The sequence below is a fragment of the Gallus gallus genome, chromosome 2 (genome assembly GCF_016699485.2).
Source record: "Gallus gallus isolate bGalGal1 chromosome 2, bGalGal1.mat.broiler.GRCg7b, whole genome shotgun sequence".
NCBI lineage: Eukaryota > Metazoa > Chordata > Aves > Galliformes > Phasianidae > Gallus > Gallus gallus.
In genome coordinates this window covers 21,878,119-21,905,627 of record NC_052533.1, presented here as the reverse complement: position 1 = coordinate 21,905,627, position 27,509 = coordinate 21,878,119, and the positions used below count along the sequence as shown (strand labels likewise).

Sequence of the window (27,509 nt, the reverse complement as noted above, 5' to 3'; positions counted from 1 at the left end):
ATGTCTGGGAATTAATTATTTGGAAAATATGAACTAAAGATATGCCAGAGAATACTCTAACAACTTAACTGTAGAGATTCTCCCTTTGCCTAGAAACATGTGCGTAGATATGCCAGAGAATACTCTAACAACTTAACTGTAGAGATTCTCCCTTTGCCTAGAAACATTTGTTGGCATCAGCCTAGATGCAAACAGGCAAGATATTGATTCAGTGTGTAAGAAATTGTTGACAGGTTTTGGTGAAAGCCTGTAGGAAAACCTGTTAGGAAAATTTGAGAAGCCGTATGTCTTCATATGCAATATTTGCATGACTTTGTGTCAAAGGAGTTTCTTCTCTCAATCCAGTCCTATTCTGGACTGGATTAAGTGAAGACTTAAGTCTTTGAAAAATCTTGGCTATCAGTCAGCTGTTAAGATGCACGTAGTCAGATTCTATTTCTAAACTAAATCTATATTTATTGATCATTTGCGAAGCAAAGGAATTTTTTGTTGTTTTGTTGTTGTTGTTTTAATAAATAATAAATCCACAAAGTTTCTATCAATCTTTTGCAAACTCTGTAACATTTCCTATGAAAGTGCAATACTTCCTATGAATGCTGTTTTCCCTACATAGTTTCCTTCTGCTTTCTCCTTAAGGAGAGTCTCTTTCTCTTAAGTGTTTTCATCTTCACCTTACGGATTCTGTTTAGGAAAACAATAATACTCTGTAAATGTTTCTATTGTCTCATAAAAGGCACCCATTTCAGGTATATTACTTTATATTATTTCTGATAGCCTGTTGAACACAGTCAGATTCAGGCTCCCACATCACCAGCCCAAGATTAAATATTAAACGTTCTCTCACCTAGAGACAGTATTGTAGACTGAGGCACACACTGAATATTGCAAACCACTCTCCTTGACAGTTAACATCTCTTAATGGCCAGCATCACCTTGTTTATCTTCTGTTCTGACTTCTATCTCTTTCCTCACTGACAGGATCTTCTGCCAAATCCCTATTCAGCTTCCCGGTATGGATGCTACACATTAATAATTCCATAAAAATTAATCAAGAATGTAGGAAAAGTAGAAAATTAAGTGTGGATGTTGATATGAATAGCTTATCTTGCTCAATTATTTGGAAGGGACTCTGAATCCATCAGAAATGGCTGGAGAAAAAAAGGAAGATCAGAGTCTAGACTAAGAAAAATGGGAGATATAATGTAAACGGAAAGAATAATACACAAAACCCAGGAAGATTCAGATGTGAAAGGAAAAGGATCTGGAGATGTTGGACAGCGCTCAGATGAACTTGAGCCAGCAGTATGCCTAGGTGGCCAAGAAAGCCAGTGGCATCCTGGTTTGTATCAGAAACAGCATAGCTTGCAGCACCAGAGAGGTGATCATCCCTCTCTACTCAGCTCTGGTGAGGCTGCACCTCGCATACTGTGTTCAGTTCTGAGCCAGTCACTACAAGAAAGACACTGAAGCCTAGGAGTGTGTTCAAGAGAAGGAGCTTGGATTTTCCTCTTCTTTTAGGCAACAGCATAGCTTGAAGCTAATGGCTTCAAGCTGCACCAGGAGATATTCATATTGGATATTAGGAAAAATTTCTTTTCTGCAAGAGTGGTCATCCACTAGAATGAGCTGCCCATGGAAGTGGTGGAATCACCATCAGTAGAGGTGTTCAAGAAATGTTTAGATGTTGTGCATAGGGACATGGTTTAGTGGGACATATTGAAGGTAGGTGGGTGGTTGGACTGGATGATCTTAGAGGTCTTTTCTAACCTTAATGATTCTATGGTTCTATGAGGCTGGTAAAGAGCAGCATGTTTTGGAACACTGCTCCATCTTGTTATTTATTCAAACTGCCTTCTATTTGAGGGCAAATAAGTTATTTTCACAATAATTCTGTATGGCTGGGTTTCTTTGGTTCTATCTGAGTACAGAAAGTTACATTCAAGATTATATCATGAAAGCCTCAAAGTGAATCACAGAAGAAAAACCCTAATGTCTTACATATTTCAGAATTTTCAAATGCTTTTTTAGATCATTCATGAAAGTAATTTAGAAAGTAGGATGTGTGCATGTGTGCTTGTGGGCATATGTTTATGCGTCTGCAAACACAAACGGTGACAAGTGAGGTTGAGGCTGATCTTGATAAAGCTCAAAGAATAGGCCAAATTTTATCTATAAGTATCTCCCACATCACTTTCAATATTTGTGAGATGGAATGCAATCAAAGATTGTTTTCTCACTTTTTTAAAGGCAAAACAAATTATGTCCATTTTATTTCCATAGTTACAGGCTGTTAAAATTACTGAGGTTAGGAGTTTAGCAGATGTAGAGCCACCCACTGCTATCCTTAGAAACGCTTCTCTAATTCAGCATCAGAAAAGTTCCTGCATATTAAGATGTCAGAGATCATCATTTATGCACTGGCTGCTTACCAGAATAATCAGACCTTTGGCCACTCTAGGGGAGAAGAGGCTAATGTCATGTTTTTCTGTCATTACTTGTTTCTCCCATTAAAATGTGATTAGTTCCCTGCAGCACTGGACTGTGTCCTACCAAATCACAGCATGAAAATTAGCTATTTAAATCTATGTAAACAAGAAATACAATGAAATCTTGTTTATGCTCTCAGTAGTTTTTTTTTTTTTTTTTTTTACTCTAGTAGTAACTAGAGTTACTACTGATACCTCCTGTTTAAATCCCATTGTTTTATTTTCGCTTAACTCAGTTTATGGCATCAAAACCTTCTCTGAGTGGATGTTGATACTCTCATCACAAGTGCTATCTTAAAACTCACAGTCCACACAGACACACAAAGCACAGGAGTTATTTAACCCTATATCATATATATTCAAATGCAGTAATTTCACAGATCTTAAAGAATAATGGAATTGGTTCAGAGCTGGTGAGACATTTCAGGTTACTCTGCACTCCATGGCTAAGGAAAGGAAAAGAGTAAGTTATCCTAAATGTATTAATCTAAGAAATAAATGAAATCTTTCAATTTTGCTCTGAAGAAATTATTCAGGAAAGAAGGGTCTTTTGGTCCCATAAACTGAGAATGTTTTGTCTAGGGCATAAGATATTGTGTAACAACAATTTCAGACCAACAGGAAAGGGAGCGTGGCTGGCTGAGCATTGGTAGATGGAGCCAATCAGCCTTGCCATTGACAGAAAACTTCTGTGTGCAGAAGTGCACAAAGGAAATCGTTTTCTTAAGAAGCAACCGAGAACCTGGTGCCCATGACTTAACAGCTCTATTGACCCCAACAGCATGAACACACAGTGTAAATCCAGCACAGTCCATGGGTCAGAGCACTGTGTGCAGAACCTGCTGCTGGTGTCCTGGTATGATCCCAGAGGTGATGTCTTTTGCTGCTCTCACAATTCCACGTTCTACCAGCATAAAGTCCTATTACTCTGTTTTGGGGTATTTAGACCAAATTTTGCTTGTCCAGTTAGATTATTGTTTCTATTACTGTATTTTATTTTTGACCAAGAAACAAAGGGAATGTAGAACATAATATGTGTTTCAAGCAACTACAGAGAAGGGCTTTTTCCTTTAGAGTGCTCTTAGACCTCCACAGTATATGGGAATTAAGGAGCTCGGCACTTTGCATTAACAGGCCCTAGAATCAGTAAATAATTGCCAGACAGGATAATGTGTAGATGTGCATACTTCAGAGGTGAAAAGGATCAGAGAGAACAAAGAGTACACTGAGCAGAAACTGTGAAAATACCAAGTGACCATGTTCTGACTCAGGGGCACCTTCTCTCCTTTCCCCATTTTTATAACTATCATATACTCATAGCTGACAAAATTCTGGGACAGAGAAAATAAAAGCAAGTCTAATACAATGCCGGTCTAAAAATTAGATTTAATGAAGCATGCACTGTGGATTTATTTCCTGATGTTCTTCTGTGGTAATAAACCCACATTCCCAAACAGAGAAGGCACAGAAGAATTAAGCCAGTAAGTTTCTTGGCTGCCATCTACTGTTCAAAACTTTTGAACACAGAATGTGAAGGAAAATAAATCCATAGAACGTACACCAGCATTTCTAGGTTTTCTCCTTTCCTTTAATCTCCCTGGATAAAAGCTGTATCTTTGAAATGTTGTTAAAGACCACGAAATTTCTGTAAGGATTCTGCATCTCACTTATTAATCAGTAACAGAAATGAGAAACACAAAGTCTTGAATACTTAAAAAGTTTAACTCATGCTAATTTAGGAAGAATACTATGGAAAACTGTATTTGTTAAAAAGTTTTCTCTACTAATTCTCTACAGAGCACTAGATAGCAATTTGACTCAGCAAGCCGTTTGACATTGTCTCCCATAACTACCTTGTAGGTAAGCTCAGGAAAGCGTGGGACAGATGAGCGGACAGTGAGGTGGATTGAGAACTGGCTGACTGACAGAGCTCAGTGTTGTGATCAGCAGTGCAGAGTCTAGCTGGAGGCCTGTAGCTAGCTGTGTTCCCCAGGGGTCAGTGCTGGGTCTGGTCTTCTTCAACATAATCAGTGATCTAGGAGACGGGATAGAGTTCACCCTCAGCAAGTTTGCTGATGATACAAAGCTGGGAGAAGTGGCTGACATACCAAGAGGCTGTGCTACCATTCAGCAAGACTTGGACAGACTAGAGAATTGGGCAGAGAAACCTGAAGTTCAACAGAGGCAGCTTAGGGGCTGACCTACTGGATAGAAGCTCTAAAGAGAAGGACATAAGTGTTATAGTGGACAACAACAAATTGACTATGAGCCAGCATTGTATTCTTGTGGCCAAGAAGGCTGATTGTATCCCAGGGTGCATTATAAAAAGGTGTGGCCAAGAAGTTGAGTGAGGAGATCCTCCCTTTCTACTCTGCCCTTGTGAGGCACGGAAAAGACTCAGAAGGGATCTTAGCAACACAAGTATCTAAGGATGTCAAGAGGATAGGGCCAGGCTCTTTTTCGGTGGTGCCCAGCAACAGAAAAAGAGGCAATGGGTACAAATTGGAACATATGAAGTTCCATGCAAACATGAAAAAAAAACCTTCTTTATTTTGCGAGTTACAAGCACTGCAACAGGCTGCCCAGAGAGACTGTGGAGTCTCCTTCCCTGGAGATATTCAAAACCTGCCTGGATGCTTTCCTTTGCAGCCTACTCTGGGGAACCTGTTTTAGCAGGGAGTTGGATTTGATGATCTCCAGAGGTCCCTTCCAATCCCTATGATTCTGTGATTGTGTAACTGCACAGCAATAGGACCATAGTAGGGCAGAGACTGAAAAACACTGTGCAAGCAAAATGTCTGCCTGTCCTTTTCTCAAAGCTTTGTTTTATTACCAGAAGAAACCCAACAATATTTTCTCTCTCATTTTCAGAGCTGCCTTGATCTCTTGTCCTTTTCAAGTCCTCTGCCTCACTACCCACCAGAAGTAGCTAGAGTAGCCATTACAGTACTGTAAACCTAATGAATGAGACAGGCTGGAATGAAAGAGGAATCTTTTTCTCTAACTTGGACATACAGGAGGACTTGGAAATTAGTCTTAAAGACACAGAATATCAAGCTGGCACAGTTTATGACAAAAGATGAAGGGAATGCTGTCTGCAGTAAAGCAGAACCGGGAGCCTACTGAGAGCCCTTAGGCATGCAAGGAGGAAGATATCTGAAATGTAAGTCCTGAATTAATTCTGTCAATAACGTCATTTACACTGATGGAGGACAGGCCCCACATCAAACTTCACTGTAGCATAATGAAGGTGACCTTGTACTTATAAGTCTCCAGGGAACACACTCTTCGCTTCTTGCACAAATGTATCAGATGGTAGTACCCACATTCAAGAATGGTTGTGGACTGTGACAACTTAGATTACAGTGCCCACTAAAGAAAAGTAACTGTTGCAGAAAGGTACTAACAGATGATCCAGTAGTAGCTTCAGCTTTCACTAAATATTTTCCCTATTCTTTGGTTTCCTTCAGTATTCCTCAAAGTTCAGAGTGGTCTGTGGAAAAGTAAAGCTAATTGGGAATCAGCCTGTCAAGGTTTGACGCTCAGTAGCAAATCATAGTAGGGGGATGAAAGCAAGTCAGAGCTTATGCTGTTAAACAGGAGAAAAAGCAAAAGAAAGCAAAAGAAATTAAGCAAAAGGAAAAAAACAAAAAAAAAAAAACCAAAACAAAAAAAAAAACAAAAAAAAAACAACAAAAAAAAACAAGGGATGCCTTCACAGGCAAATTCCTAGACTGTGGGCAGGAATTACCTGTGTCCTGTATTTCCAGGTAAAGGGAAATGTGGATGAATGTGGTATTTATACCTACCTGGTTTGAAATGGGGTAATGAGTGGACTCCAGGCCACGTATCTTCATTTGGTGTTCCAAGTACCTGTGCATAACAGAAAAAGAAAAGAAAAAAAAAAAAAAAAAGAAGAAATAAACACACAGCTTTAATGGGAAATTGTGACAATTCATTGCATTGCATAAATCAATTCCTCCAAAGAGCTCAATGTACCTCAAAATCTAAACTGTAAATAGGCTTAATTATTAGAGGTACAAAAAGCTAAAAGTTACTGTGGTACCACTGGAGTACCATTGGAGCCAGTAAAGGATGCTGTGTTTGCGTCAGACAATTTGTTTGACCAATACATATTAGAGCTACTTTCCACTGACTAGCTCAAGCTACTTATATGATGCAGAATGCTGATGTTACACAGACAAAATTTTTGACCTTGGAAACAGTTTCTATCCTGTAAATTTAACTGAACAGATCCTTAGTAATAGATGTCAGGATAGGAGATTTATACAGATGATAAAGCAGATAACTAACAGCAACACGCTGGGAATAGCTGTCATTTTAAATGGATGTAGTAAGCTTCAAACAAGTGAATTTTTAGAAAATACAGGAATTATTGACTCAAATTGTGTTTTGTTTCTATTCTCTTCAACTTGCAGCACAAATCAGACTAACTTTTAGCAGGAAAGAGCTTAGCACTTCTCATTTGCATCTTACATTCTTTGCTCGCATGAAAAGTTCAACTCCTGGTGTCTTTGGCACAAAAGATAAATTAGTTGAGAGAACAGCTATATTTAATTCTTCCACAATTGTTTTTACTTCATGATACATAAGTGACAGAACTTGCTTTAAGTGTGGCTGGGAGGAACATTGGAAATAGCAGCTCTAAAAATGGGTTTCTGAATGAATGGCAGAATTTGGAAGTTCTCCTGTGGGATCTTCCCTGTTGCAAATTTTCATACAGTTTCTAGCATCAATGAAAATCCGAGGGACTGTTTTCAGTATTTGCTGTAAGCTCAGGCCCTGAAATAAAGGCCTGATTTTGTGAAGTGAATGCATTTCACACTGGTATTGTGCTCATTTTTCATTGTCATAAGTGTACAAAACCTCTCTGCCAGCCCTGCCCCTACCTGCACCACTGATCTTCTGAATAGATCTTTTATCCTGTGTAGCTTATGTCACTGTGACACTGTGTGGTCAATTACTCCAGCACAAAATGAGCACCAAGCTAGCGATTTGTGTTTATAAGTTAATGCTTAAAAAATTCTGTGGAAAACTAAAAAAAATCTTCAAAACTGTCAAAAAAATATTTTGTGCTATTCAGAAGTTGGCTTACAAATTTTAAGTAGAAGTAGTGACTTCTTAAGCAGTGACAACTACAAGGTGAGTTTTATGACTCTAGGGTGCCAAGTTTGTTATGCAATTCACAGTACTGCCTGTTTCTAATATGAAAATAGTAACACAAAGACACTCTACACAATGATTAATACCTCAAATAGAAGAAAATGCATCTAAGTTGGACCGCTTGCAAGAATATTAGGAATCGATAGTGGAACATCAACATGTCAGAGAAAAAAGACAACAGTCTCCTTTCTGTTAGACAGTATACATTCATGTAGTTATTTGGAGATGTAAGTTCGCTGATTGTATTTGTTAATATTATTTGCAGAATCTTGCTGTCAGTACTTGTGAAACAAGACCTAATCAGCATTTGAATGCTAAACCTGGCCCTTCAATCCAGATCATCACAACACCAGAACTCACTTCATTATTGCTATAAATGCTTCAAGAGCTACTGCTAAGAGGGGTATGATTAAACATAAAAGAAGTTAGAGACATCTCTGACCCATTATTACATGATTAAATCAATTTGCTTTTGTAAGTAACTTTCACCTCTCCGGTACGGAAGATGCAGATGTTGGAGCCAAGCAGCTCCCAGACCAGGAGAGGGAGCCCGTGGATTAGAAACAGAGCTTCTTCAGTCTGCTTGTTTAAACAGAAATGGGCCCGGCACTTTGCAGCCCCACTTGCAAGTGAGAGGAATATTCTCTCACTAAATGCTATGAATAGAATAAAATTAGCCACACCTATTAGCCACAAATACATATTTTCAATTTTCTTTTCTTTCAGATGAGATATAGGCAGCTAAGGCATTGTACAGCTGAATATTAAAATCCACTAACAAAATCTGAAGCTTACAGTAGGATACTTATCAGACCAATTTAAGGTAGAACTTGGAGCTATGGAAATGGATTATTCTGATTTTCAACATAACAGTAGACCCAACAACGGATGGGAGATCACTTCTGTCATGAATATTATGTGACTCACAGTTTTTCTGTTTCATGAGTTTTCCGAACCATTCCTTTAATAACATTCCAGCACGTCTGCTGTTATAATGTTTAAGAGCCAGCTACAGATGAGTGCTGTGCAATGCAGCACGCAGACTGCCTACAACATTTATACCTTCTGTCAAGGGTAGCAGCAGTTTAGAAACAACCAGGTTTTTCTATCATATAAATGCCTACCATTTCCAGGTAGGAGCAGCTGGTAGTTCAGGCAGTGATCCAGACCCTGTATTTCAATTCTTTCTACAAACACCAGAAAGATCATCCTTATTCCATACACACATTAACATGCACAGTGCAGAAATTCACAATATGTGACTATCAATCAACAAATAAGCAGGGGAAGGCAGCAGGGAAACAACTGTGTTTTTAATAAGATGAAACAATCACTGCCCACAGGTATGTCACTATAAAGTGATTTTTAGGCAGTACTTTGCACAAGTAGTGCTTCTAAGCAGCAATCCATCCCATTTTGATGAGCAGGGATTAGGCAATTTAAAGTGATGAGTTTTGACACTTGCTATAAACAAAGAAATGAGGGTTCACATCACACCACAGTGGAAGATCTGCCTTAGTTTGTGGCTTGCAAAAGAGAGTTAAGGGACCAATCTGAAGGAGGAAAGCAGAGCCAAACAATCTTCTGCTTTTACTTCAGAACACCATCCCGTAGCTGTTAAGAGTGTTTGTCCAGACGCAACCACTGCCAACACCTTGGCACTGCAGGTAAATTTGATTACATGAGGGATTTGCAACTGCTATGGAAGTGGAAGATATAGGAGACCCAACTGATATGGACATCCACCTAATGGCAAGGGCTGTTACTTTGTGGCTGACCTCACAGCTGTGACCATTCTTTCATGGGCAACCACTTTCCATCCCAAGCATGCCACCAAGAGTTCAGACTTTTCTACATATTAACACTTCTTTCAATTTCACACAGGTTCCAGAATCAAGAAAATAATCACTGCTGTCACATAATTTAAGCCCCTGTTTAAGACTGGAAATCTTTTATTTATTACTGGGAATTTTTTGGAAAAAAAATAACTTGTGTACTTTTTCTACTCATAATTTGCATATCAGCAAGATAAACACTCAACTTGTATTCTTTGATATCCTATTTTTAATTGAATTACTTACACAAAGCAAAACAAAACCTACAATTCTCAAATTTGGAATGGATTTAGTGTTTGCCAGAGGCCAAGAGTGTTATAGCTTCTGTAATGAAAAGTCCATGCCCTCATGGGGTTTTGCTCTTCCACAATACATACAATTACAACATGAAAAAACACCCTGAACTCATTTATTCCCTAACAAACAAGATAAAATGACCTTAATTTGTCATTTGAAATTTGATGTTCAAAATCAAGATTAGATTTTGATCTAATTTGCATGGTGAGAAATCTATTTATATGAAAATAACAGATTTACAGTGCATGAGGGTATTGAGGGCCAAATACCCTCACTGCCAGTTGACATTGTTACGGTTTGGCAGCAACAATACATGGAAAGTTATGAAAACAGAACCTGCTGTTCCAATATCCATATACAAGCATAACATAGACAGATTGCCCAGGAAACGCAACATAAATGCATTAAGGTCTACTGTATTACTGTAACTCTTTGATAAAAGAAAGAAGTTGCTTGCTTTTTACATCTTATTTTACAAAGACTCATAATTTACCTCATGAACGTGCCCCTTGTGTCCAAAGGAATCATTATTTTATGGTGAGCATTATGCCAATCTATCAACACAATTAGCCGTGATGTCCTGCATTCTGCTTAGAAAGCATTCCCTGTTACATCCATGTAATAAGGTCATTTTGGGTAACTATTTGTCCAGCACAGTGACCTGACTCTCTTGTGAGATGAGCAGTGGTACACATCTTTCCCACCAGCTCTTTCCTAGTGCCACAATTAGTAAAAAAAAATAAAAATAAAAAATAAAGTATTTTCATTTCTAGTACAGCTTTTGAATATATCGAGCTGAATATTCTTGAAATACTGCTTCCACTCTTTGCTAAATACAATGATACTCAAGAAAAGCGATGGTCTGGATTTCAACAAGACAAAGAATGTGCAGCTAGTGGATTATTCAGGGTTTTCTAGCAACAGAGCAGAATGAAAAACAAGATCAGCATGCAAATGAGATGCCTTTCCTTAGAAAAAAAATATGGAAATTAGGCTAAGCAATTTGCTGAATTTTCAAGTCTTTTCTTATTAGGTCAACTTGGTGAACAAACAAAGCTTAGTAAAAAATAAATATCAGGACAGTGAATCATACTTTTCATTTAATGAAAAGACCTTAGAATTTAAACTAGAACAAGTTACAAACTGTTTGCAAAAATGTTATTTTAATCTTTTTTTTTTTTAATTTTTCCTTCCAAAGGTCATCAAGATTGTCTTCCTATTCACTCACTGCATTTAGTGTGAGCCCTGGGCTGTGAGACACCACGGAAGAGTAGCTCTGTCTGAAGAACTGAACTTACTAAGAGGGTAAGAGAATAAGCATTGCAGAGCCACTTCCAAATCAGTGAGATTTAGTGAGATATGGAGGCCTCAGGCATTCTGTTTTTTCAACAAAAACTGCTATATTCATCCAAGCTATACATTTCTAGTGAAACTTTCAAACTTCCAACTTAGCCAAAACGCCAGGTGTCCTTTCCATTTTGGTTGAACAAAGGTAAGTTAGCTGGTTAGATCTGACTCTTGAGAATCAGGGCAAACTCCAGGATGCTCCACCATTCATAGAGCTTCTGAATGAGGAATCTTGCATTTGGGAAAAGACAAACTTATGTGATCATGCTCTCTTTCCTGGTGACAAGCCTTTGCCCAGCTGATGCAGCCAGTGCTGCAATCACCTCCTGAGGGTTCGCTGTTAGCTACACCTTAACCACATCCTCTTCCATCAGCAAAGCACTGAAGTACCAGCTGGAAATGTCAGTGAGCACAAAGTGAAGTAGTGAGGACTGAAGGAGGAACTTCGTCCTTCAGCTTCTCATTTCGCTAACGGGTTAAGTGAAATTCAGCAACTATTTGTGTATTATGCATGCTGACTCAGTCTGCTGACTGACAACTACAGCTACGCTTCCTTCTACTCTCTGCTGGGCACAACAGATGACAGCTGAGTGTCAAGTTTAATATCCAGAAGACAGAGACAGAAATGGAACTGTCTTAGTAACGGTCTTTTCTTCACTTTGGGAGCTTAGCTGTTCAGTTTCCTAAAGGGACAATAAATCTCTCAGTTTGTGTAATGCACTTACATTTTTGTTAGAGGATGAATCTATTTTAACTCAGGAAAGGCACTGGATATTCCAGGAATCCAGCTGGAACAATAAAGTAACCCATATTTTCTCTACAGAAAAGGCCTATCAGCTAGGATTACAATAATATATTTATTTGGATTCATGAGAAACAAAAAATAACCTTCTTCTCAAGGACCCCGGTCATTGAGATTTAAAATTCTGAAGTCTTTCTTCATTAAATGTATGGCAAATATTACACACAATCCCAAATTTGGAATTTCATATTAGATCAAAGTTAAAGCAACTGAAGTGAGAATCTGCAACAAAGGCACAGTCTTCCCCTATGCATAAAACACTTCTTCAGAGCCTGAAAACTGTATTTTGGTACAAATGACTTTTCATACTCACAGATCTTGCTGTATTTTTTCAGCCAACTGTCATCAAAGCAACTCTCCGTTATTCTCATGCAGGTAAGAAAGAAAATACCAGCCAAACATATTAAACATGCAGAAAATGATGTAATGTATCTGGTATGATTCCTCTTCAGAATGAAAGCGTTAATAAACAACATCCCATAATCCTCTACTGACAAAATCAGATTTTAAAATTCTTGTTTTGTTACATAAAGCAGGTTGTATTTTTTTCTTCCTTATGTCCCTTTAAAGCTACCAAAGTCATAAAAAAGCTCTAAGTGATGATATCTGGTAAAAGGAAGAAAAAACAGCCACAACTTCATATGCAATATGTTGCAGAATAAATTTAATGTGATCTGCATTCATTCAGGACATTAAGTCAGAATTCAGAATTTAAGAGAAAAAAAAAACAACTGCTTAGGAATCAAGCTGACTGGAGTATTTCTTTTGCAAGTTATTTTGTGAATGTTTTGTCTTAGCAGGACAAACAGAATAAAACCTAAATATGAAATTATTTCAAGAGCTGTAAGTAGCACCTGCTAAATAATGACTATGCCAAGAAAAATAAAAAGAGAAAGCACAATTCACCAACTCATAGTCTTGTTTCCCCTGTACAATGAACTGATGCTGTTTTACGAAAAACAAAAGTTACTGAGGCTTATTCCCTAAGGTGAAAAAAGAACAGAACCATGTGCACCTAGGGTAAGATGCCAGCTCCTTCAGGCAGTAAGTGGAATACCATTGTTACATTATAAGGAATTAAAAAAAAACAGCTGCTTTGAACATAAGGAGTGATCTATGATGAAGCTGGCTTCAAAAACGTTTAGGTAATGTGCTAGTATGGATGAGGGAAGCAAAACATGAAACTAATATCAACACCCTCCCCCCCCCCCCAGAATCTTAACAAAACACATTAATAAAAAAAAATCATGTTCAACAAATGTTTGTGCTTTTAGCTCTGCCATAGACCAAGAACAAGGCATTTGAAACAGTAAAAGACCCAATTGTTCTTGAGAAGCTTTTTCCCACTGAAGCAAAATACAACAAAATCTTAACAGGAATCACAGAGTCATAGAATATTTTGAGTTGGAAGGGACCCGGAAGATCATCAGATTCCATCCCCCTGCCATGGGCAGGGCTGTCCCCCACCAGCTCAGCTGCCCAGCGCCCATCCAACCCAGCCCTGAGTGCCTCCAGGGTTGGGGCACCCACTGCTCTGTGGACAGCAGTGCGAGAGCCTCAGCACCCTCTGAGTGAAAAATGTTCCCCTCATATCAAATCTAAATCCCCCTCTTTTGTTTAAATATGTTCCCCCTTGTCACATCACTATCTATCTGCATAAAAAGTTGATTTCACTCCTGTTTATAAGGTCCCTTTAGGTATTGGTAGGCCACTATCAGGAGCCTTTTCTTCTCCAGACTGAAGAAGCCCAGCCCCCTCAGCCTGTCTTTGTAGGAGAGTTGCTCCAGCCCTCTGAGCATCTTCCTGGCCCTCCTTTGCACCCTCTCCAAAAACTCCACATCTTTCTTGTGCTGGGGCCCCCAGGCCCGGATGTAATCCAGATGGGGACTCACAAGGTCAGAACAGAGGGAGAGAATCCCCTCCCTCTTCCTGCTGACCACCACTCTGTTGATGCAGCACAGGATACCATTGGCCTTCCAGGCTGCAACTGCATACTGCTGGCTCATGATAAGTTCATCATCTATCAGGAACCCCAAAGTCCTTCTCAGTTGGGCTACTCTGAAGGAGTTCTTCTCACAGTCTGTATATATATCTGGTAAACCTACTCAATATGTGATTTTCCCAAGCTTACTTGGTGCATTTAAAAGATATTCGAGTAGCTTTATGTATCAAAAATTTAAATTTACCCCAACACCGCTTCTGCTCTTTTTACAGCACAAATAAACTCAGGGCTCTCTTCATCCCTGTGTAAGCAAAGCTATCTTTCTGAGGGACACTGCCAGAGAGGCGCCTCTGCCACCTGATGGGAGAAGAGGACCAGAGACTTCCCAGCCCTGTTCCTCTGCCAGGCTGTGCCCGCTGCCTCGTGTCAGGAGCAGGGCAGGCACTGAGGCAGAGCAAGCCCTCTGCAGATGGACAGCACAGGATGAAATGCAATCCCCACCCATTTAAAAATGCACTGCCAAGGTTTGTCCTGTCAGCATTCAGCCAGGGGACAGTTTAGTTTATTCCAGAAAGGACCTGCTAAATAAATATTTTACTTTGAACCGCAGAAATAGCTCTGTCAATGAGATGACTGTTAGAAAATAATTCTGCCCATAATCCAATCTAAATTAGAGGGGAATCAAAGCCAGAATCATTTCCTCTAAATTTCACAATGAGACAAAAAGCCAGTGTGAAACAGCTTGTACTGGGCTGCAGCATCCTCTTCCTAAAGCTAATCAGTGCATCTCATTACAACACTCTGCCTTCATTAAGGTTCATATGGTGGAAGAAACTGGTTTCTGACACAGTGATTCTTAATAAAACGTTCCCATGAATGAGCCAAACACTAACAACATAAAGAAAACTAGATGTGAAAAACTTATTGAGAAAACAAATGGGTCTATGTTGTAGAGAGAATCCGAAATTAGCAGTAGGAGGTGGGAAAAAAGGTGAACTCCTGACAGAGACTGCACTTTCCCTCAAACCAGTGAAAACATGCAACAACTCAATTTGGAACAGCAGCACATAAGAAAACAAGACACTGTTTAGCTCCAAAGTGAAAAGAGGGCTCTCCCAGGCCCAAATGGGCTGAGGCAGCAGAGCTGGGGTCCAGTCTTTCCCATTCTCCCAGCCATTAGATCAATCAAATCATCAGAATAAAAAGTCCTTGAACTTAAACAACGGTGTCTGTTTTGCAGAAGCTATAAAAAACAACTCAATAGGATGAGACTGGGTCTTAATGCAAGAGAGTTTGAAAACTTTTGCGTACCTTGAAACTATGGATTAAGAAAGGGCTGGGAAGAAAACTCATTCCTAAGACTACTGCTAACCTCAATCGATTTCTCTTCCCTTCTTCCTTTCTTCCAAGGAGAGGAGTTTGCTCTTCAATCAATGCCGCTTGTGAGCAATCCAACAACAGAGATAGAAAGTCTTCACTAAGGAAGACCTTGCTGTTAATACATGCAAAGAAGCACCTGCTTCTTATTTCCGTGCTAATAGCTATCTTCCTTACCATTTAGGAGTAGAATTATTTCCTTCACCACATAGCAGAAGGAGCACTGTAACTGTCTGTCAGAAGAACCCCTAGCTCACAAACCATGCTTGTTTACGTATCCTTCAAAATCTGCTCTGATTTACTGTGTACAGAAAGGTAAAGATTCTGCAGGCAAGATTTCCTGCCCCATTTGTGTTGTAAAGCCTTTGGAATAGCCCATCCAAAGACAATCCCTTCCTAAACGTGCTCTTTAAAGATTTATCTCAAGATTTTTTTACCAACTTCTTTTCTTTAAGCTGCAGAGAAAAAAAAAATTCAAAAGCCTGTGGGAGGCTGTTATGAAATGTACTTCCACATGTCCTGCTGTGCTGCCTCAGCAGTTGGTTCATTTGAATTCCAGGTATGCACTACTGAGGTTTGTGTTGCTGTTGTAGGGTTTTTTCGAAACACCGGCTTATCAGAGGAGCAATGGTGCTTTTGGATCACAGCCCCTTTTTGAAGACCACAAAGCTGGATCAGTTCACACACACACACCTTCCTAGCAGTGTCACAGCGCCCAACCTCACTGGCATGAATAACACACCATCTTGTTAGGATGCCTAGAGTGCTTAAAGCCAGAGAGCTTATTTAAATAAATAGCAGACCAAACTTATGCAAATTCCTGTGAATCATCATAAAATTAGCAAAGGAAAAACATTTAAAATAAAATGGTATGTCTTCAGTATACCAATGTTTAACTGAAATGATTGGAACAAATCAGCATGTGTAAGATCAGACCTGCTCCTGACCAGGATCACCACTGCACCACAACCTGACCTGATGGTTTAGTTTTCATAGAAACTGATCTACAATTTCCCAGAGCAAAATCCCACTCTGAGCAGCAAAGCACAGCGCCTCTTGGGTACTGGAAACCCTTCCTCCCTGGCCTGGTGCCCAGTCACAGCACATCTGAGGAATGAGTTCGTCTCATTGTGACACTACATCGGGACCTGTCATTCCTTATGCACAAGCAACAACATACGCATGGCACAACGGAAGCTCATTACATGGTAGAAATATGTTTGCAGTGCAAAGGAAAGCTGTTGTACCGAGAGAGATAGAATATCGTATCTGGGCTAACAACTGCCAAGCTCATAGTCTGGAATAAAATGTGATATAGAGAAAATTCTTTTTCTCACCTAAAAATTCTGGGAAGATAACCTACACCGAGACCTATATATTAAACCAGGTGCTCAGCACCACAGAACAGTGTGATACTAGAATCAGATCAGACCATCCAGAAGTTTACCGAGCTCTTGTTTTACCAGTCAAGGTCTTGATCTTGCAATAATCTCAGTTCTGAATAGATTCATGCAGTCACATGGAGTCAAGTGAAGCAGTGGGTATTCTGTCAAGGTTTTTTTAGGCAGCCATTTGTTCAATCTGCAGCAAATGAAGGCAGCTAGTCGTGCTGCCATTTGAAGAATGTGCGGGTCCAGGTGTTACAATATTTCTGAAACAGCGAGTGCATTAATAATGAGCTCCAATTGTGTTGGGCATATGTGGTGGATATAAGTGCACTTTTCCTGGCTAAATATCCTGCCGATTCCCTGCACTGAACCGTATCAGAATTCTCAATTCAAATCACTTTAAAAAATGTCTAACCTTTACCACTTAAAAACCACCTCAAGTGATTCACTTTCAAGTGCGCCTCCTACAACAAACTGCAGCATGATGCTTAGTATATTCAGAACTCGTTCCAAATAGCAATATTTAGTGCTAAAAAATACAGAGTTTTATACTTCTACCTTTCTGATTCATAGCAACAGAACAGGAAAGAAGAACAAAAAAAAAAATGGAAGCCTCCAAGTAGTATTGAAAATTCTAAAAAAGGGAGAAAATATTACCCTATTTTGACAGACACTCCGTGGCCAGAAAAGCAGCTGGGGTATTTTATGTGGTGTTGGGGCAGAATACCACTGCTGTCCTTTAACACTCAAAGCCATAGGTTAGCCATGTGTTGCAGCCTGCTTTCAGGAGAAGCCATGTGTGTGTTCCTCCCCAGGAACAGAAAGCTGGTATCTGGGGGGTCAAAAGCAAACCTGTTTCCCAGGCTGGCAGACTTCCACAGCTCTCAAGAGAGAGAAGTAGAACCAATAGTATCACCAAACACTTTGTGGGTGAAATTAAGGTGATTTTAGCTAATTATATGTCTGTTTGCCATTGAGTAGCAATGTATCTGTTGTCATATCATGCTGTTATTTCATTTTAAGAAAAAACAGTACGTTATATGATTCTGAAATGACAATTTGATTGTACTTGCTTGATGAGGAATTTAAGTGGGGGGAGGGCAAAGATAGGAAGTGGTTTTTGAAAGAATGCCAAATTTTGAGACTCAAATTTCCTGAAAATTCAAAACTGTGAGATTTAGCAATTTATTGATTATTTAGCAGCTGTAGCTTTAACAATCAGTTGGCAGGTGGCCTAGGACTTCTCATTTTGCTTATTTAAATGAAGGTGGAAGCAGGTGTCCCTCAACTAGAAGAGGCAGCTGCACTCCCAGCTTCAGTGAAACCATTTGTTTTCTTTGACATTCGTTCACTCAGTAACTTTGCTCTCAACTTCTGAGCTTTCAGAAACTCCATGCAAGAAGGATTAGGGTGTAGTCATTTACTGTCTCCTCTTGAATACTCTTCAAGCCACGTGCAAGCTATCCACGTTGGCAGCCTGTGCTCTTTGCAGATTCTGTGTTGGGCAGAAGGGAACTCCTTCCCTGGAGCTGCTGACGTGCAGCCATTCCTCTCTGCTCACAGGGAAGGAGGTTGCAAAACGGAGCTATGAGGGCTGGGGGACTTGTAGAACACACTGCCTGCAGCTCCAAAAGGAATTTAGGAGGTTGCATTGAAACAGCTGGTGACAAAGTGTGAATGAATAAAGGCAAATCCCTAAAAGATCAGAGCTGCTTTACACCTGCATACCACACACTTTTTTCAGGAAAAAAAAAAAACAATGTTGACAACAGAAAAGGCTGAAAAATGATTGGGAGAAGGTACAGAAACACTGAATGTGAGCAATGCTACTATTGTAAGGAAAAAAATGCTTCAAAGGTAAGTTTTAAAGACCTCACTACATTATCAGAAACAAAGATGTTACATCAGTGAAGCAAGGGTAACTACACAAGTTAGAGAGAAAAATCAACCTCTCAACAGTATAGATGCAGTTGATCTCTTGAATTATGTAAGGAATTCAGAATAGCAGCAGGATTTTATCATTAGGGTAGTTTAAAGGTTGCAAAAGCAACAAAAATGTGGAAATATTGGCAAGAAAAAGATAATGTGAGGCAAAAGTGGTAGGCAGCTGTGCTGAATACTAGTGGTAAATGAAGCTCAAAGAAGTGATGACTCTAGGAAGAAACAGATGTTTCACTACTCTGAGTTTTCAGCTACATTTATTGGTCAGATAAACATTCTTTACATGACTGTGTAGTCTATGGATTTCATGGAAAAACAACACAAGACAAACAAAAGAGGATTTACTCTGGCTACAGTTTTTATCCTGCTTGGAACTGCTGAGCAGCTGATAAAGCAGTATGATAAAGTGAGGTCAGCAGCACTATGTCTCTACCCATCCCTCTCCGTGAGAACGGAGTGATACTGGTGCACTGTAACTGCTATTCACCAAATATCTTAGTCATCAGACCAAAGCTGATTGGACCAAAATGCCTACAATCTTGAGTATTCACATTATTGAGGCCTCTTGTGAAGTAACTAGGGCAACCTCCTGTATGTATGCATGCCAAGATGAGAAATTTAGAATAACTAAAAGATTGACAAATTCTCTGGCTGCATTCCTACTGATTTCACTGACGGGTTAGTTCAGTGATATATAATTTATGAACCTTTCATTTCTCTTATGAGAGGAGCACAGTTACCAGCTGCTGCACAAAAATTACCTTCTGGATATATGGGTGGGGGGGGGACACATAACAAATATAATATGCGCTATGATGAACATGAGATACAATACAATTAATTTTTGTAGAAGGTTCTTGTTTCCTTTTATAAAATTACCCATTTAACTATCTCTGTGTTTCTTCCTGAATCTTTCTTGAACAGAAATAACCTACTACAAAATATTATTAAGTAGGATTGTATATCAAAGTTAAAGCACAACATCTGTTATAAGGTTTCTCTTAGAACTATTTGACTCTGCCATTTGACTCTTTACAGCCACACAGCAAATATACTGTCTGAGAGCAAGAGATGATGAACTTTCCTATTGGTAAACATAACCTTTTCATCAACGAGAACAAAAAGCATTACTAGGAAAATGTGTGAGAAAGGATGGACTTAGCTCCATATTACCAGTTGAACTACTTAAAACTTGTCTAAAGCAAGCCTACTGATTTATATTCTTATAATGGCAACTCTCAGAAAAGCAACTGACACTCAAAACATTTTCAAAGCAAGACCTGAATCACTGACCTCTCAGATCTTATAGAACCATACACAGATCTTCTGCAAAAGTGGCTCACGAGATGGAAAGATTAAGGAGCTGAGGGGCTGTGGACTGAAATTCCCCAGCCCACTGTAACAGAAGACAACGTGCTTAGAAATGATACTAGCAAAGTCAATGAATACAGCTATACAGAATTTAGGTATAACTTTATCTTTTTATTGTTACTATTTTTTATTTGTAGCTCTCATTAATTTTCTAATGCTGTCGACTGAGTATGGGCAAAGCTATTCTTGTGCTGGCATATTCGTATCTTCAGCAAGGCTTCTGCCAGCACATAAATGGAACCACAAAAATCACACCCTTCTAAATACACAATGCTATAAAAAGAGAACCGATACTTAGGAATATAGGATTATTATCATAACATAATATGAAACACGGAAGGGAAGACAGGAGCTGAGAGCCTGAGGGACACTTTCTATAGAGGTTGATACTGTTCTGACACAAGACTACAACTCAAAACACATCAAAAATGTATCAGAGTAAGAACAGAATATCTTTAATGATCATGAAAGTAATTAAGCAAGCATTGTTTTAAAAACGTAAGTCTCTCTTTAAAAGTTTAATCAAATTGAAAGTTTACATGGTCCACTGTTTTTTGACCCAACTAAAGATACAGAAATTTAACCACGAACTTTCAGCACAATAAACAGATGCCTCAAAAAATTCCTTGGTTTCTCCTCCAGATGTAATTATTATGAGGACCACCACATTTATGTGAACACCACACTACTCTTTCTGTTAAGAATTTATGTTGCGCTTCTCTGCTCCATTAGTAAGAAGGTTTTAGAGTTTACACCACAGCTGTTTGGATCATGTTGTGTCCAGAAAAAGTACACTGGGTAGTTCTCATAATGTCCTCATTATACAATATATATTAATAGTTCTCTCTGATGTACTCAGGAACAGACCTCAACTGCCAGAAATACTGCTACGCAGTGATACATATATATGCACTCTAAAGACAAATGGTGAAAATTGGGCATTTTTCTTTCTATAACTGACAACTAGAGAATCAGTTTTGCTATTGCCTGTGAGTTATTTTAATTAGAGAACTCAGAATACTGTGAAGGAAGAGCCAAAGCAACAAGAATGATACATAATACTTTATTATCTGGAGCTATTTATTTCACACTCAAACACCTGAAAATACCTACTGCATTAAGAACCTAGTCAGGCAATTCTCCTACTCTCAACTCATTTATGAAAGTTCTTGTTTTCAACATCTTATGAAACAGAATTTCCTTCTTCTTCTTTTTTTTTTTTTGGTAGATTTTTTTTACTTTCTTTTTCACACTTATTAATTTGTACAGCACTTCTCAGGCAGTTTCAAACAAATGCAGCTTATTTTCCACGGGTTACTCTTCTAATAGAAAGACAACAACAATAAAAAGGAACAAAAAGAATAAAAAATTCAGATATGTTCTGAAATTCTGTTCTCTGTGCAAACCATATGAGCAATGACAACACCAACAGTGGACAGACACACAGGTATTACTTGATAGTACTTTAATATTCAAAAATCAGGGGAGATTACGTAGATATTTTTTTTGTGTAGGTCAAATTAATGCCTAGGTTATTTAACCACAGCCATTTAACACATTAGGAAAGCCGCTGATCTGGACTAGATAGACTCATGATAGCTCTTGAAAACCTGAAATCTCTATAAATCAGTAAGCTTATCTGAAGATTTGAACTTAGTTTAGATAAAGATGTTAATCAGCAGCTTGAACAAATGTCAGTGATAACTGACTACAGTCTTATGGCACGCATTCAGCATCTTGATAAATGAAGATATACTCCGGGGTGCTGATTCAGGAAACACGTAAACAGGTATTGAAGTCCATCTTTATTCAAATTAGCCATATTGCTAATTTGCAGTATTGCAAAGTATACTTCTTATGTACATTCATACCTTCTACTAACTGTGCTGAAAGGGGATGTTTCCCTGAAATAATATCTATACAATGATAAAATAGATATATATTTCTTCCAGTCCTTAGCAGGGCAAGAAAAATTAGTCTTGAAGTCTTCTAGGGAACATGTTCAGACAGATAAGACATCAGTCATATTCTCAGAACTTCCTTCTAAAAACATCATCTCAAATTGCCTCTCAATGATTTTTAGATGTTTTCAATAGTAACGATGTTTGACCTTGAACTACAGATTATAAGCAATAATTCTGGCAATCAAGATGCTCTTCAGAAAACCTGCTTTGGCATGCAATATGCAGTTGGATATAAGTAAATGAGGAAAAGAAAAAGAAGACTCTGGTTTACTAAGCATTGCTCCTTTATGTATGAAATGGAAAGAGAAGGCAATATAAGTGCTTGATATCTGATCATTTATCTTCTCTAGGAGATACAGCCAGCATATCAGAGCAGGTTTTTGAATAGTCCTGTGCACTTGTATAGCACAATAGTGTCTTGCAGAGTAAGTTTTAAGATAACAGAATAACACTACGGCTAAGAACAGGCTTCAATCTAATTTGTAATATGCACAAACTGCTTATCATTGCACTTTTTTTCAATGTCATCTGCATCCAAAAATATTTGAAATCACAACTCTGTAACACATATGGACACAACCTGAACAGAGGGAGATTTTACATGGGTACAATTTGTTTCTGTGGTGTATGGGGCCAACAAAGAAGGTGCCTGCAATGACACACACATGTAAGTAACCAGAGCTGCACTGATTTACACCGGCTGAGCCTCAGCACAATTTTTTAAAGTATTGCCTGTAACCACCCTCCGGAGGGACAGATGAGCCTGGAAAAGAAACAATGCTTCTTTATAATTATAGACCATTTGTCAGCAACTGAAATATGGCAGATACTGAAGAAACATTCCAATTTCAAAGAAAACCACAAAGCCATTGCATTTCACTGAACCATGTCTTAATTTGTTTTCTTTTTCTGATAGCCAATTACTCTTCACATTTTGCACTACCAAGCTGATAATGAGCCAAACTCTGGGGGTTTGGCTCAGAGTTAGCAGGCTGAATGAGAACAATTCCCCACAAGCAAAGGATGACACCTGTGTTAGAAGGAAGCCACCAAAATCAGTATGGCACATCAAGTTGTATGACTGTCTGATCAAGCACCCAGCCATCCTTTGAAAGTCAGCAACGGAGTCATACATCCATGCATTTTTTTCCCTTCTGCTGCCAGCTGGTAGGTCCCCCAGCAAACGTCTATCATATTCTACTGAGTGTTTTTATGACATGGAGGTTACATCTCTCCTCTCCTAATGGAAATGTTAATAGAGTGCAAGATATATAAGTTATCAACAAGAACCTTGTGCCCTCTTATAAGGAACAAACTATATTGTTTATACATTAAACAATATAGTGCAGGCCAAGTTAAAATTAAGCTGAAAATCTTTCTAAAAATCTCTTAAGAAGCCCATAACCCTTTACAACACATGAATAGATAAAAGATTTTGTTTGTTTGTTTTAAGACCACTTTATTAATTTGCCACATGCTAGTTTATAATAATATTCATTTTAAGTTTGGCAAAAAGCATAGATAGCCCAGAGAGGAGCCATGTAAAAGTGGTGTCAGTGCAAAACCTGCAGGCAATTACCCTAAAATACTGAATACGTGCGAATGACTTCAGAGAGAAAGGTTACATCTAGATAAGACTTTTATTGATTTAATTAATTTCAGCGATGCTAAAAAGCAGTGAAATATTTTGTGTATTATTATAATAACAAGAAATAGATCTAAATTTAATACCAAGATGTAACACATTGCTCTCCTCTTGTTCTACATACACGTTGTTGTTGAAGAGAACTCAGCAGTCAAGTTTCCACAGTTTCAAAAAAATATCATGTTGGCATCATGAAACCACCAGTGGGAGGAAAGCAGAGAGAGATGGGAGGAAAACAGAACTCCTTCCCCTCACCCTCACCAAGAACAATCACTTGCAAAGATGAAGAAATTTTCTTAAATCCAATTTGTCATCTGTAGCACTCAAGACACCAAAGATATCACACCTACACAAAATGAAATTCCTGACCAGGTCCAGCCTTACAAGTGCATCTATTCCATCTGATTTGAATGAGCTGTATTTCAGGGCCAAAGTACTTAACATATGACAGAAAAATGTGTATTGAATAAGGAAATGGGAATAGAAGACAAATAAAGGTAACTAAACATCTCATTACTGACATAAACTTCAAAAAAATCCCAATAGTTGGAAGTATTCCTCCCTTGGGGATGGCTAGTTTCCCCAGAGACATTATTAACACAATGTACGACACAGCAGGATTCCTATGGGCTCTTCATAAGGTCAAATGAAAGTGGGGCTTGTTAAAACATATTATTTCTGTCTTTAGAGGATGTACCTTACATGAAGCAGGGTTCAGAACTAGAGGGAGAAGCTTTGCAGCTTCACAAATGCCTGTTACCATCTGAATCTCAGAGGAAATTACCTATGATCCTACTTTACATGATGCATTCGGCATGTGGTTATAATATATACTAAAGAATATATTGCTAGCATTTTAAATCTTCAATACCAGAAGCAATACATATGTTTCCATTTTAAAACAAAAATTCCATTTGAAAAAAATATAGTTATTAGAAATTGCAAACCCTTGCAAATCTTTGCTGTGCAGCTCTATGAAGAAAGTGGTTTTGGAATCACCCTTTGGAATACCAGGCTGCTGGGCTCAACAGAAGCACATTGTTCTCCTAAATTATGTTTAATACTGTGCATGATGGCACGCAATAGCACCCAGGACCAAGAGCAGGCTCTGCTTTTTGCAATATGCGTGTTCAGAAGGAGAGGAGCTCCAGGCTCTGAGCTCCCCACTGTACCATGTCAACTACAGCAGGAGAGCCCACACGCGGCACCCACGCAGCCATCCTGTCTGCAGACTGAAGGCTCATTCACAGATGAAACATCATTTAAGAGCCATTATCCTGCACAGAGATCTGCAAAGTATTAGAAGAACTGTTTGTGCATTACTCTCACAGTGCAATGTAATTTTTAGTGTAGCTGGCACTAAGACAGAACTTCAGCCAACACAAAGATTATCCCCTTATCAGGAGGGCTTCAGAGCCCGAGAGGGAAATTCACTTTGATCTGCAGTAGCTCACCAAAACCTCACAAAAATTGGAAGAGACTGAAATACCTTCCCACTTAAAAAATATCTCTAGAAGAAAAATAAAGCTAGCACAAGGGATTCAACACTGATCTGGTTTGAATCTGTGAAGAACACTGAGTATAAAAGCATATAAAAGCATATCCTTACATCAAAACCACGCTGTACCCAAGCTGGTGCTTCCAGCATGGCTTAGGGTGAGGCCTGCACAACACATCACAGCCTCCCACTGGGAGCAGGTCTAGCACTCAGAACTAAGTGCTGCTTAGCTGTCAGCTCCTCTGGGGACAAAGCTCACATACAAGTATTTGGTGCAGTTATTTCTTCCTGATAAAATTAAGGCTATATTTCTGATGGCAAGTTCTCCTTGATACAGAAAACCTTTAAGTCTTCGTCTACAGAAATGCATACTAATAAATGATCAGAAGGAAGGATCTGTTCATAAAGAATGCAGCTACTGTGTATCAGAATCCAAATAACATTTCCCAGTTCTGCGTAGTTGTATTCAGATCCAACAGATTGCCTCACCTTTTCCCTTTCACCAGGGCAGAATGGTTTCACTCTTCACATGATCCAACTTTCATCAGTCTCGTGCACGTATCACAAGACTAAAGAGTAGTGCTGAGATTATCCTATCAGATCATTACTCCAGCAGATCTAGCATCTTGTAACAAAAGCTTGGGCTGCTGATCTCAGAAAATGGTGAAATAGTTTCCTGGATCTTCTCAGCTATGCTGGGATACATGTGAGGAATAATAATGGCACGTCACTGCTGTGATAATTCAAGACACTAGACTTGTTAGTTTTTACAGTCTGCAATTATGGATTTCTCTCCGATTGTATATAATACAGTTCTATCCAGGAAGTAAACCACGTCCCAATAAGTAGGGAAAAAGTATGGCTAAAGATGTAACACTGATTAAGCCAAATTACCATGCATTAAGACATATTTTTTTTGCTGTTAAGCCTTTCTGAAAAAGCAACCTACTCATAGGTATTATTTCCCTTCTACTTGGTAAGTACTTTTTTCTTTTTAATTATTCACACTTTTAAATATATGTGGGAAAAAGCAATCATATTATTAGATCCAAACTGTGACAATAACAGTATGCAGCCTGCTCATCCATAGGGTCAGCACCTCTACTGCTGCTCCGTTTCAGAGAAAAGAGTCAGGTTTATAAACCCTTGTCATTTTATTGAGGTCTACTACACTAATGGAAGCTGAGAATGTTTATTAAGAACAGCTATTGCAACATGAACATAAAATCAGTTCATAGTCCTGTTTATAAAAATCCACAAGTGTCTGAAACAATAGAAGTCAAGAAGTACACATTTGAACAGATGCCTTCTTTAAGATAACTGAAAGGCCAATCTCTTTTCCTAATCTATTATACACAATAACTTAATTAAGCCATTATTAAACGTAAACATTAGTCATAACCAAGAAGAAACACTGTGCTGTGCTGTATTGGGTCTACTCTTGCTATGTAGATATGTAAAGAATGTCTATGGTAGAGTTGTGTAGAAACATTTACAGAATCTCCTTGCCTTGCACTTGATAAGCACTGAAGCAGCATACATACAACATATTCTATTTGGATTTATATAATAATGGAGAACTATACAATAGGAAAATAAACAGACAGTAAGAATTTCAAACTGTTACTGGCATTAAATTATGTTTAGTTTTCCTAGTTTTCTTAGTTTTTAGGACAATGTTGTTAACATTGTACTGAAAGTTTTGATCTGCAACCCAAACTCTGACAGGCTATGGAAGTGTGACTATGTTTGATAATAGTGGCAAGAGATAAAACACTGATTAATGCAGCTTTTGGTGCAAGTAGCAAAGGAGGGGGCTAAAGACGAAAAGCATCAGCAAGAAGGTGGGCAGCAGCCTTTGCCATGAGGAACACATTACTGATGGATGTTGAAAAAGTGAACTACAGGAAGACTTGTGAGAGAAATCTTGTAGTGGTTGATCTGATTCTTTTTGGCTGTGAGTCTTCGCTGTGAGGAAGTTAACTGTTTTGGTTATCTTGTGTAACAACCTGATTAATTTCGTACTTTGGAGTAGTTAACTATTATACTGTACATGATTCACTGGAGAATGGATTAATTTAATCCTTCCCTTCAAATACAAAAGCAAAAAAGAATAATCCTTTGTTTTATAACTTTTAAAAAGATAAATTTTTAATGATACTTAGAGTACATTAGGAAGGCATTCACTGAAACTATTTAGCTAAGGATAACTAGGCACTTCCATTAGAAGGATTAACTCTGATTTACAACAGATCATAAACCTATCCTTTCCCATTTTTCTTCTAAGATTTGTGAAAGATCAAGTTATAGAAACAAGATCAATAAATTATCTCTGGCTGTTTCAACACTGTCCTCAGCTGCAATTTGAAAACAGAATCAAAAAAATTGGGAGACCTCAAAACTCATTGTGGGATGTATTTGTTTTGGCATTT

General features: G+C 38.5%; 1 protein-coding gene across 5 annotated transcripts in view; it reads right to left on the bottom strand.

The window, feature by feature from the left end:
• The window catches only part of CDK14 (cyclin dependent kinase 14), a 312,933-nt gene that overhangs the window by 98,826 nt on the left and 186,598 nt on the right, over positions 1 to 27,509 (bottom strand). For all 5 annotated transcript variants that reach the window (XM_040693416.2, XM_015281963.4, XM_040693428.2 and 2 more), the window contains one exon: positions 6,296 to 6,359. In XM_040693416.2, the coding sequence (XP_040549350.1) occupies positions 6,296 to 6,359 (64 nt within the window). The remainder of the gene's footprint in view (positions 1 to 6,295; positions 6,360 to 27,509) is intronic.